Source organism: Palaemon carinicauda, chromosome 29 (assembly GCF_036898095.1).
Source record: "Palaemon carinicauda isolate YSFRI2023 chromosome 29, ASM3689809v2, whole genome shotgun sequence".
NCBI classification, from domain to species: domain Eukaryota; kingdom Metazoa; phylum Arthropoda; class Malacostraca; order Decapoda; family Palaemonidae; genus Palaemon; species Palaemon carinicauda.
Window position 1 is genome coordinate 85395120 of NC_090753.1, and position 12414 is coordinate 85407533.

A 12414-nucleotide genomic window follows, 5' to 3' on the forward strand; every position below is an offset into this window, starting at 1 on the left:
GAGAGAGAGAGAGAGAGAGAATGTGATCTATTCAGACTGGGATGGTGATTTAGTGTAGATATACATATATTATTCTTTGTCTACATCTTTTCTAGACTGGGATGATGATTTAGTATAGATATAGATATATATATACATATATAAACACACATATATATATACATATATATATATATATATATATACATACACACACACACACACACATATATATATATATATATATACATAAATAATGTGTATATATATGTATATATATACATATATATACATATATATGTACATAAATATCTGTATATTTATACATACATACATACATATATATATATATATATATATATTGTATACATACAATAGAGAGATAAGATGATAAATAGATAGATTATATCAAGTAGATAGATAATTTAATTATCTTAATTAGATGGATAGATAAATAAATGATTTCAATTAGAAAGATAAAAAAAAATTATCTCAATTAGATATATAAATTATCTCATATAGATTATCTCAACTGGACACATAAGCAGATAAATTACCTCAATTAGATAGATAGAAAAATTATCTCAATTATATAGATGGATAGATAGATAAGTCAAACTATTTACTAAAAAAAATAAGTAAAGATTAACGTAGATATGAAAGTCTGAATGAAATTTGGGACAATATAAAAATATAAAAAGAAAAAGAAAAAACCGATAACAACAAATAAAAACAAACAAACAAACGCACAATCCTTATCATATGCAGCTTCACACAATGTCCAGATATTAATTGAAACTTTACAGTTGAATATTTCTATCTTTTTTTAATCATAGAAAAAAAAATTAATATCTATGGTGAGGGGAAAATAAAGTAATTATTAGTTATATTTATTTTAGTATTTCAGATAATCTAGTAAGTGCGAAATATTTTATTCATTTTATACAGTTTTCAAAGTTTTTAACAAGACTTTTTTTTTTTTTTGCTAAATATTTTTTTTATTTTAAACCTCTTACGTTGCTTTGCGTTCTAAATAGTAAAAATCTTAAATTATATATCTATGTATAAAATGAATATATATATATATATATATATATATAATATATATATATATATATATATATATATAATATATATAATATATAATATATAATATATATATATATATATAATATATAAAGAGAGACAATTTTACATATATAAGTAAATTCAAATCCAGAAATTAGCGAAAAACAGAATATGCTCATTCATGAAAAGTGTCTGAGTCCATTCATTCAGTGTTCTAAAACTATTACCTTTAATATTTATGTAATAAAAACACTTAGTATGAATCAAAGTGTTTTTAACTTATTTTCAGAATAGCAAAGGAAATTGTACAAAAATAATCCTCAAATATCTTTTCAAAAACGTCTTGAAAAAAAATTCTTGACATTAAAAATATTTGCACAGCGAACGAATGTTTATTTGATATAAGTTTTTAAAGATATTCATTAAAAAATATTATAGAAAGGGTAGTTATAAACATATTTCTGCTACTTCTTTCTTGCATATAATCTCGAGAAAAAAAATTTCGAACTTTAGTTTTTTATATTACTTTTATACTTTCCTAAAAACATTCTCAGCAATAATTTTCCTAATAACATTCTTAGAAATATATTTCCTAGAAACTTTCTTAGAAATATATTCCCTAAAAACCTTCCCAGAGATATTTTTTTCGAAAAACTTTCCCAGAAATATTTTTCCTAAAGTCGTTCTCAGAAATACTTTTCCTCAAAACGTTCTCAGAAATACTTTTCCTAAAAACGTTCACAGAAATATATTTCCAAAAAACCTTCTCAGAAATATTTTTCCAAAAACGTTCTCAGAAATACTTTTCCTCAAAACGTTCTCAGAAATATATTTCGTAATACGTTCTCAGAAATATTTTTCCTAAAAACGTTCTATGATAGGTTATTTTATGTTCCTCCTATAAACGTTTTTTACCTATTAAAGTCTGAGAGAGAGAGAGAGAGAGAGAGAGAGAGAGAGAGAGAGAGACTTGAACAGCATGTAGGAGGAAAAGAAAACCCCAGTCATGTGTGTGTGTGAGAGAGAGAGAGAGAGAGAGAGAGAGAGAGACTTGAACAGCATGTAGGAGGAAAAGAAAACCCCAGTCATGAGAGAGAGAGAGAGAGAGAGAGAGAGAGAGAGAGAGAGAGAGGAGGTAATGCATAGCCAGTCGCGCCCCCAGCCGAAAAAGAATCCCTCCAAATCCCCATCCGGAAGCTGGGGAAATCCCTTGAAATATGGGCGGTCGGATAAGACTCCCCTGAGGGTACTTACCGTCTCTATCAATTGGCTGGATTCCTTGTCTCAGGCATCATCCTGCAGACGTTCCCGTCCCGTCCCCATCTCCCCAGGAGGAGGGGCAACCCTATGTTCTCCCCAGTAAGAGGGGATAACTATGTTCTCCCCATATCCCCTTTCCCCGGCTGATTATCTCCCAGTAGATAGTAGTACATTCGGGCACACTATCTTATTTCTCTTCCTCTTGTTTTGTTCAAGGTTTTATAGTTTAGGAAATATCTATTTTAATATTGTTACTGTTCTTTAAATATTTAATTTTCCTTGTTTCCTTTCCTCATTGGGCTATTTTTTCCTGCTCGAGCCCATTTGGTTTATAGCATCCTGCTTTCCCAACTAGGGTTGTAGCTTAGCAAGTAATAATAATAATAATAATAATAATAATAATAATAATAATAATAATAATAATAATAATAATAATAATACATCATGCTTTTCCAACTAGGGTTGTAGCTTAGCAAGTAATAATTAAAATAATAATGATAATAATAAAAATAATAATACATCATGCTTTCCAACTAGGGTTGTAGCTTAGCAAGTAATAATAATAATAATAATAATAATAATAATAATAATAATAATAATAATAATAATACATCCTGCGTTTGCAACAAGAGTTGTCGCTTAGCAAGTAGTAATAATAATAATAATAATACTATCACTTCTAGTAGTAGCAATATTAATGCTACTACTATTTCTGGTGATGCTGTTATTCTTACTCTTTATACTATCATCAAATTCGTCCATGCATTATCTCAAAGGTGCTTATTATACAGTACCTAATTATTCCTACTATTTCTAAACTACCTACTTATTTCTACTACTTCTAAACTACCTACTTATTTCTACTACTTCTAAACTACTTACTTACTTCTACTTCTTCTAAACTACCTACTTATTCCTACTATTTCTAAACTACCTACGTATTTCTATTGCTTCTAAACTACGTACTTATTCCTACTCCTTCTAAACTACCTACTTATTCCCACTACTTCTAAACTACCTACTTATTTCTACTACTTCTCAACTACCTACTAACTTCTACATTATTACTCCTAAAACTACCCATCTCCTAATAGAAGGAACCCCCTACTCCTTACTAACCCCCCTCCCTTTATCTGTCAATCTATTCATTCAATTTTACAGACCAGAAAAAACAAACACAATCTAATCAAAACAATAAAAGAAAAAATGCAAAACAACATAAAGAGACAAAAGGACGAAGAGAGATAATAAAATAACAAAAAAATCAGCAAAGAATGAAAATAGGAAGAAGGAAAAAAGAGAGTAAAGACCATTATGCAAAGTAAACAAGAAGGAGTGATAGAGATGAGAGAGGGGAGGGGGAGGGCTTATAGCCCGTAAAACAATACACTATGAGAGTAATGACCGAGGATTTAGCGCGTAATTGAAAACAGAGTAGCACCCACCGACTCCTGGCGAGGGTGAAGGAGTTCCCCACTTCTAGCCTCCTCTGCTCGGTGCTCACGCCATGGGGTTACCCTGTAGGGCTCTCCCCCTTGCTAGGACCCTCTAGGGCTCTCCCCTTTGCAAAGGACCCCCAGGGGGGAGGGGGAGGAGTTGGGACAAGGGGAAAAGACCATTAAACATAAACAGGTCAGTGTTACCAAGGGGTCGTGTCTTCCTAGTGTCCTGACTTGTGAGTATTCTAAGGAATTCCATGGAGAATATTCCCTAATTCTATAGAATTATTGAGAGTTTATTCTGATCGTACGAAATTTTCTTTGAAGTTTTTATGGAATCACGATGCTTTTTCAAAAAAAAAAAAATACCTTTTTCGGTAATTTGCTGAAATTAAAAGTAATACCGTTTTATATATATATATATATATATATATACATATATATATATATGTGTGTGTGTGTGTCTGTCTGTGTGCTTGCACGGAGACACAGACACACACACACACACACACATATATATATATATATATATGTGTGTGTGTGTGTGTCTGTGTGAATGCACACACAGGCACACACATACACATATATACATACATATATATATATATATATATATATACACCAGCCCCATCCCTTGGCAGAGCTGCGTGAACACGAGGAGAAGATAAAGGGAATAATTGCGATAAGAATAAGGGAATCTGAGGAATAATGACAGGGGAATGATAAGGAGTGGAAAGATCATTGTCTCTCGAGTGGGACTCGAGGGGAGGCTATCAAATGAGAGAGAGAGAGAGAGAGAGAGAGAGAGAGAGAGAGAGAGAGGCTACTATAGCAGATTTAGAAAGATCTTGACATAATATTTCTGCGAGTATATGGTATGTTTAACTTTATATGAGAGAGAGAGAGAGAGAGAGAGAGAGAGAGAGAGAGAGAGAATACGTTTGATTATATTTTGAGAGACACGTAGTAATTATGACATATATGTATGTGTATACATATATATATATATATATATATATTTATTTATTTATTTATACACATATAACGTACATATATTTTAATGCATATTTGTGTGTGTGTATATATATACATACATATACATATACATATACATATATATATATATATATATATACATATATATATATAAATATGAGAGAGAGAGAGAGAGAGAGAGAGAGAGAGAGAGAGAGATTGCTAATAAGTCCTTAATTTCTATTTATACTTACAATTAATGGTAAAAGACTACTATTAATGATAATGATAATAATAATAATAATAATAATAATAATAATAATAATAATAATAATAATAATAATAATAATAATAATAACAACAATTATTACTATTATTATTATTATTATCATTATTATTAACATTGTATAATTCTACAGTATTGTATCCACAAGCAACCAAACCTATTCCTACTGTATCGACCTTCATATTCCACATTATGCCAACCAATACATCGAATAATACAACGCATTTTATATAACAATAAAATATGTCAATACGTATAGTTCCAATGTATTTATGGAAAGTAGAAGCCACTCTAAACCAATTAAATAAACAACCATCATTCTACGTAATATTTTCACCTGGATATCACCCCATTCTACGTAATATTTTCACCTGGATATCACCCCATTCTACGTAATATTTTCACCTGGATATCACCCCATTCTACGTAATATTTTCACCTGGATATCACCCCATTCTACGTAATATTTTCACCTGGATATCACCCCATTCTACGTAATATTTTCACCTGGATATCACCCCATTCTACGTAATATTTTCACCCAAGGTCTACCCCATTCTACGTAATATTTTCACCTGGATATCACCCCATTCTACGTAATATTTTCACCTGGATATCACCCCATTCTACGTAATATTTTCACCTGGATATCACCATATTCTACGTAATATTTTCACCGGGATATCACCCCATTCTACGTAATATTTTCACCCAAGGTCTACCCCATTCTACGTAATATTTTCACCCAAGGTCTACCCCATTCTACGTAATATTTTCACCTGGATATCACCCCATTCTACGTAATATTTTCACCTGGATATCACCCCATTCTACGTAATATTTTCACCTGGATATCACCCCATTCTACGTAATATTTTCACCTGGATATCACCATATTCTACGTAATATTTTCACCGGGATATCACCCCATTCTACGTAATATTTTCACCCAAGGTCTACCCCATTCTACGTAATATTTTCACCCAAGGTCTACCCCATTCTACGTAATATTTTCACCCAAGGTCTACCCCATTCTACGTAATATTTTCACCCAAGGTCTACCCCATTCTACGTAATATTTTCACCCAAGGTCTACCCCATTCTACGTAATATTTTCACCTGGAAATCACCCCTTCCTTTTGTGTTCCCAAACAGGTCACCCACGCTTCATGAACCAGCTGTCGTGTGGTATTGAGGTGGTGTCCCTAGCCGGAGAGTGGCTGACAGCAGCTGCCAACACCAACATGTTCACTTACGAGATCGCTCCCGTCTTCATACTTATGGAAAAGGTAATTATGAGTAATTGAAACTTAAATAAGTGTCTTGCAATATATGAGAGGGGAGTTCGTACACCGCTCAAATCCGATAGTTTCTAATTGTGACTGTAATCTTACCGTCCTTTTTGAATTTTGGTGACTTAAATGTCTTGCAATCTGTGTAATAGTCTTGCAATAAGTTAGTCGGGAGTTCGTACACTGCTCAGGTCCGATAGTTTCTAATTGTGACTGTAATCTTACCGTCCTTTTTGAATTTGGTAACTTAAATGTTTTGCAATCTGTGTAATAGTCTTGCAATAAGTCAGTCGGGAGTTCGTACACCGCTCAAGTCCGATAATTTCTAATTGTGACTATAATCTTACCGTCCATTTTGAATTTGGTAACTTGAATGTTTTACAATCTATGGGTATAGAGTTCGCGACTTGTACAAGGCCAATAATTTCTATTTTTCACTTTAATTTTACCGTCCTTTGGAAATCTCAGTATTTTGCAATCTGTGAGCTGCGAGTTCGAGCCCCGCTCAAGTCTAATAGTTTATTATTGTGACTACAACCTTACCGTCCTTGCGAGCTGGGGATAAGGGGTTTAAAAGGAATCTATAGGTCGACTGGCTGAATCGTCAGCAGCCATAGGCTAGAACTCCCAGGTCCTGACTTAGGTATATAGGGAGCTTAGCCTATCCATTACATCTGCCATTCACGAGTGACCTTTAAACCTTTCGTGATAGTCAGGATTATCTCATCAACAGCTTACTTTTAAGATATAAAGTATATATATATATATATATATATATATATATATATATATATATACATATATATATATATGTGTGTGTGTGTATGTATATATATATATATATATATATATATATATATATATACATATATATATATATATGTATATATATATATATATATATATATATATATATAATTATATATATATATATACATATATATATATATATATATATATATATGTTCTTTCTCAACGTCATCCGTACATTAAGGGGTCGATTGCCTGATGCACCCTCTCTAATATCTTCTATCAAAGCCATCCTCTTCTACAGAACCTCTTCTCTCCATATCATCCTTCACCTTATCTCCCCCAACTAATTCTCTGCCTCCCTTTCCATCTTCTCCACCTTAAGAGGTAATTGTCTATGTCTGTATACGTATATAGATTACAAAAATACTTTCCTTTTCAGGTTACAATGAAACATATGCGTGACATCATCGGCTACAAAGCTGGAGACAGCATTTTGGCGCCAGGCGGTTCGATCAGCAACTTGTACGCTGCGCTCGTTGCCAGGCACAAGATGTTCCCCGAATATAAGAAGAAAGGAATGTCCGCCCTGCCAGGGGAGCTTGTCATGTTTACTTCACTCCACGTAAGAGATAGCAACATTGTTATTATTAATGTCGTTATCATTATTGGGACAATTCATTGTACTCTAATTGAATGATAAAAAAGCTACGTTATTGTGATCAAATTAAGATCCTTGCATAATCATATATCTTTTCAATATTCTTCTTCTTCTTTTTCTACACAATAAAGTCCTCGAAAACAAGAATCAGCTCCTGTTTTCCTTCTCTTCTATACAATAAAGTCTTCAACTTTAAGACTCGGTTCGTGTTCTCCTTCCTCTTCTTCCGCCTAATAAAGTCTTCACTCTTCAACAACAAAAATCAGTTTGTGTTTTCTTCCTTTTCTAATTCTACTCAAAAGCCTTCAACAAGGATAAGCTCATGTTTTCTATCCTCTTCTGTTTCTATCCAATAAACTCTTCAACAACGAAAATCACCTCAAGTTTTCTTCCTCTTCTACTTCTTTTATCCGATAAAGTCTTCAACAACAAATATCAGCTCAGGTTTTCTTCCTCTTCTACTTTTTCTATCCAATAAAGTCTTCAACAACAACAAAAATCAGCTCAGGTTTTCTTCCTCTTCTACTTTTTCTCTCCAATAAAGTCTTCAACAACAACAAAAATCAGCTCAGGTTTTCTTCCTCTTCTGCTTTTTCTATCCAATAAAGTCTTCAACAACAACAAAAATCAGCTCAGGTTTTCTTCCTCTTCTATTCTTTCTATCCAATAAAGTCTTCAACAAAACAAATCAGTTAAAGTTTTCTTCCTCTTCTACTTTTTCTATCCAGTAAACTCTTCAACAACAAACATTAGCTCAAGTCTTCTTCCTCTTCTGCTTATTCTATCCAATAAACTCTTCAACAACAAAAATCACATCAAGTCTTCTTCCTCTTCTGCTTCTTCTATCCAATAAACTCTTCAACAACAACAAAAATCAGCTCAGGTTTTCTTCCTCTTCTATTCTTTCTATCCAATAAAGTCTTCAACAACAACAAAAATCAGCTCAGGTTTTCTTCCTCTTCTATTCTTTCTATCCAATAAAGTCTTCAACAAAACAAATCAGTTAAAGTTTTCTTCCTCTTCTACTTTTTCTATCCAGTAAACTCTTCATCAACAAAAATCACATCAAGTTTTCTTCCTCTTCTACTTCTACCCAAAAGTCTCCAACAACAGGACTCAAGTTCATGTTTCCCCTCTTTTCAGAGCCATTACTCTCTCATGGGGTCAGCTGCTGCAATGGGTCTCGGGACAGACAACTTGGTAGAAGTCCCAGTAGATGATAGGTAAGCTTTTCCAATTTACCCTCAAGAAAGGTAACACCAAGAGATACTAGCCATACTTATGTTCCCTCACAAGGGAGATCATCAGATGATGTCCATAATCATGTTCCCTCAGAGGGGAGACCTTCAGATGATACCCATAATTGTGTTCCCTCAGAGGGGAGATCTTCAGGAGATGATACCCATACTTATGTTTCCTAAGAGGGGAGATCTGCACGAGATGATACCCATAATTATGTTCCCTCAGAGGGGAGATCTTCGTATGATACCCATAATTATGTTCCCTCAGAGGGAGATCTTCAGGAGATGATACCCATAATTATGTTCCCTCAGAGGGGAGATCTTCACGAGATGATACTCATAATTATGTTCCCTCAGAGGGGAGATCTTCACAAGATGATACTCATAATTATGTTCCCTCAGAGGGGAGATCTTCACGAGATGACACACATAATTATGTTCCCTCAGAGGGGAGATCTTCAGATGATACCCATAATTATGTTCCCTCAGAGGGGAGATCCTCAGGAGGTGATACCCATAATTATGTTCCCTCAGAGGGGATTTCTTCACGAGATGATACTCATAATTATGTTCCCTCAGAGGGGAGATATTCACGAGATGATACTCATAATTATGTTCCCTCAGAGGGGAGATCTTCACGAGATGACACTTGATTGATTGATTGATTGATTTAAAGTTTTCAGGCATCCTGACATCTGAGGTCATTGACGCCGGTAACATCTAATTTATGTATACAAAAATAAAAGATAAAATAAAATAAAAAATAAAAGAGTATTCAATTAAAATCATAAAAGTTGAATGTCATAAAAGTTAAATATTTTTCAGAAGACCTGCTTCTGAAATAAATCTAAAAATGCCACTTGCATGGTAGGACACATCATTTCCAAGAATCTTGGCAAGGATGAACCTGCCACCCTCACCTCGAGCCTCAAACAAATATCTATTCCGCAAGTTGTTATAATTGGGGCATTCGGTCAACAAATGCCTTACTGTTAGAGGTACTACACAGTCGTCACAATACGGTTGGTGTTGGCCCTTCAGCAGAAACTCGTGTGTCAACCGAGTGTGACCAATACGGAGACGACAAAGAGACGTCTCCCATTTTCGGGGCATCATATTATACCTCCAAGGAGATATGTCATTTGTTATCTCTCGCATTTTATTGCCATCTTGACTATCCCATTGCTGTTGCCATTTATTGCAAACCAATTTCTTGATGTCAGGTAAGAAATCATTACAGGGAATGGGATACCTTCTTGGCAGCAACTCGGATGCAGCCTCCTTAGCCAGTGAATCTGCCTTCTCATTCCCGGACACACCTACATGTGCTGGAACCCAACAAAATTGAACTGTTATACCTCTCCGTCCAATAAGGAAAAGCCATTCTAAAATCTTTAAAACTAGAGGGTTATTAGAATTAAAAACTTCCATAGCTTGAAGGACACTCCTTGCATCACTAAAAATTGTAAAATTACCCTCCTTCTCCAACGCTATTTTCTCAATAGCAGTTAATATGCCATACAGTTCGGCAGTAAATATGGAAGCGGTCAGAGGAAGTGCACCTCTACAATTAAAACCATTACTATGTACTCCAAATCCAACGCCAGCATCAGATTTGGAGCCATCAGTATAGATAAAAGTTGATCCTCTATGTTCTCTAACATGTTCATTAAAAAGAGACCTGGCTTCTAGGTCTGACATATTCTTCTTATCTCCAATAAAATATTTACAAAAAGATATCTCTGGTAACTTCCATGGAGGCGTTGGTGATACCTTGAATGGAAGTACCCTATTTCTAATTATATCCAGACTATTTAATAATCGTTTCACCCGAAAGCCATAAGGTTGAGGAGATTTTGGGTGGAACTCAAAGTATGATGCGTGTCTTACAAGGCTTGCAGTCTGAAAGGCGAGAGTTAGGGAGTCTTTGCAATCTAAACCAATACCGAAGAATGGAAGACATTCGGTAAAGGTCTAGAGGTAACTCTCCAGCATCAACAAGGAGACTTGGGATAGGCGAGGTTTTAAAAGCTCCAGTAGACAATCTAATACCTGCATGATGTTCGAAGGTCGTCAACAGAGTTTTCCTTAATTACAGTAGCAGAAGTCGTCAACAGTGCCGGGGGGGAGTCAGCAAATCCAGGGGATGGGGAGTCAGTATTTGAAGGGTCCATATTTAAGGGTGGGATTTTCAGGTTTTTTGTTGTTTTGTTGGGGTACCTGCTTGAGAATTATAAGAAAGTATCATACGTTGGAAAGGAAATTTGCATTCTCCACTATCGGCACAATGAGAGTATATTTCCCCGATGGTCCACTCCATACCCTACCCGAAGGATAGCATCAAAACAGATATAGAGGCACAGGTGTAAGCTAAACCCGCCTGTTAGGACTGAGACCAAAGTAATATGGAATCATCCTCCCCATATCTGTAATGATGGGCTTCCGGCCAAAAGCCAAGAGTCCCACCTCAAGGATTGGATCCCCCTGGATTCCGATGACCCAACCCTTGAGAGTAGTTCCGCCAAAAAGGTCCAAACCATCTTTGGGATGGCTGAGATCATCCAATACTCTCATATATAGCTTTGAATGCGAATACCTCCCAACCGTGATCCCTTCTCCCATTCATCTAAGCAGGCAGTAATAACGAATGTGGAAATATCCACGCCATTTAAATAAAATAGAAAAAAAAACAGATAAATAAATAAATGAACAAATAAAATAAACAAATAAATATATATATATATATATATATATATATATATATATATATATATATGCATACATCTACATATATATATAACTAAGAAAAATAATAATCATAGAGATAGGACAGCAAGATGAAAGAAAGGAAATTTGATAAAATTAGGAGAAGGTCGAAGTAATATTAAGCAGAAGAAAAAGATGAAAGAGAGAAATTTAGATTCGAACTGGGGGAGCAATTTCCCGAAGTTCGAGAGCCCTCTTGCCCGTCACCAAGATTCAGCACGGGAATGAAATGCCGTGCTGAAGCTCAATGACATCATCAAGGCATTCTCTCATTAAGAGGGTCACGAGATGACACACATAATTATGTTCCCTCAGAGGGGAGATCTTCAGATGATACCCATAATTATGTTACCTCAGAGGGGAGATCCTCAGGAGGTGATACCCATAATTATGTTCCCTCAGAGGGGATTTCTTCAGATGATACCCATAATTATGTTCCCACAGAGGGGAGATCTTCAGTCAATTAACCGAACCACAAGCTTGCGATGTCTTACATAGGTGTAAAATGCTTTAAAAGTCAAATCTCACGGAAATATTCTTTTTAAATTGTGGATTTCAACTTAGTTTAGCTTTCTTTCATTTCAAATAATTTAACGATATTTTTGTTGAAGTTAATAATCCTAGAGTTGATTAAATATCACCAATATATATATATATATATATATATATATATATATATATATACTGTGTATATATA

General features: G+C 34.4%; 1 protein-coding gene and 1 long non-coding RNA gene across 2 annotated transcripts in view; one reads left to right on the forward strand and one right to left on the reverse strand.

The window, feature by feature from the left end:
- The window catches only part of LOC137622302 (uncharacterized), a 333069-nt gene that overhangs the window by 255436 nt on the left and 65219 nt on the right, over positions 1-12414 (reverse strand). The window lies entirely within an intron of this gene.
- Positions 1-12414, forward strand: part of LOC137622149 (glutamate decarboxylase-like) — a 36680-nt gene that overhangs the window by 18742 nt on the left and 5524 nt on the right. The window contains exons 3-6 of the mRNA XM_068352585.1: positions 1337-1352; positions 6163-6296; positions 7492-7674; positions 8854-8933. Of these exons, the coding sequence (XP_068208686.1) occupies positions 1337-1352; positions 6163-6296; positions 7492-7674; positions 8854-8933 (413 nt within the window). The remainder of the gene's footprint in view (positions 1-1336; positions 1353-6162; positions 6297-7491; positions 7675-8853; positions 8934-12414) is intronic.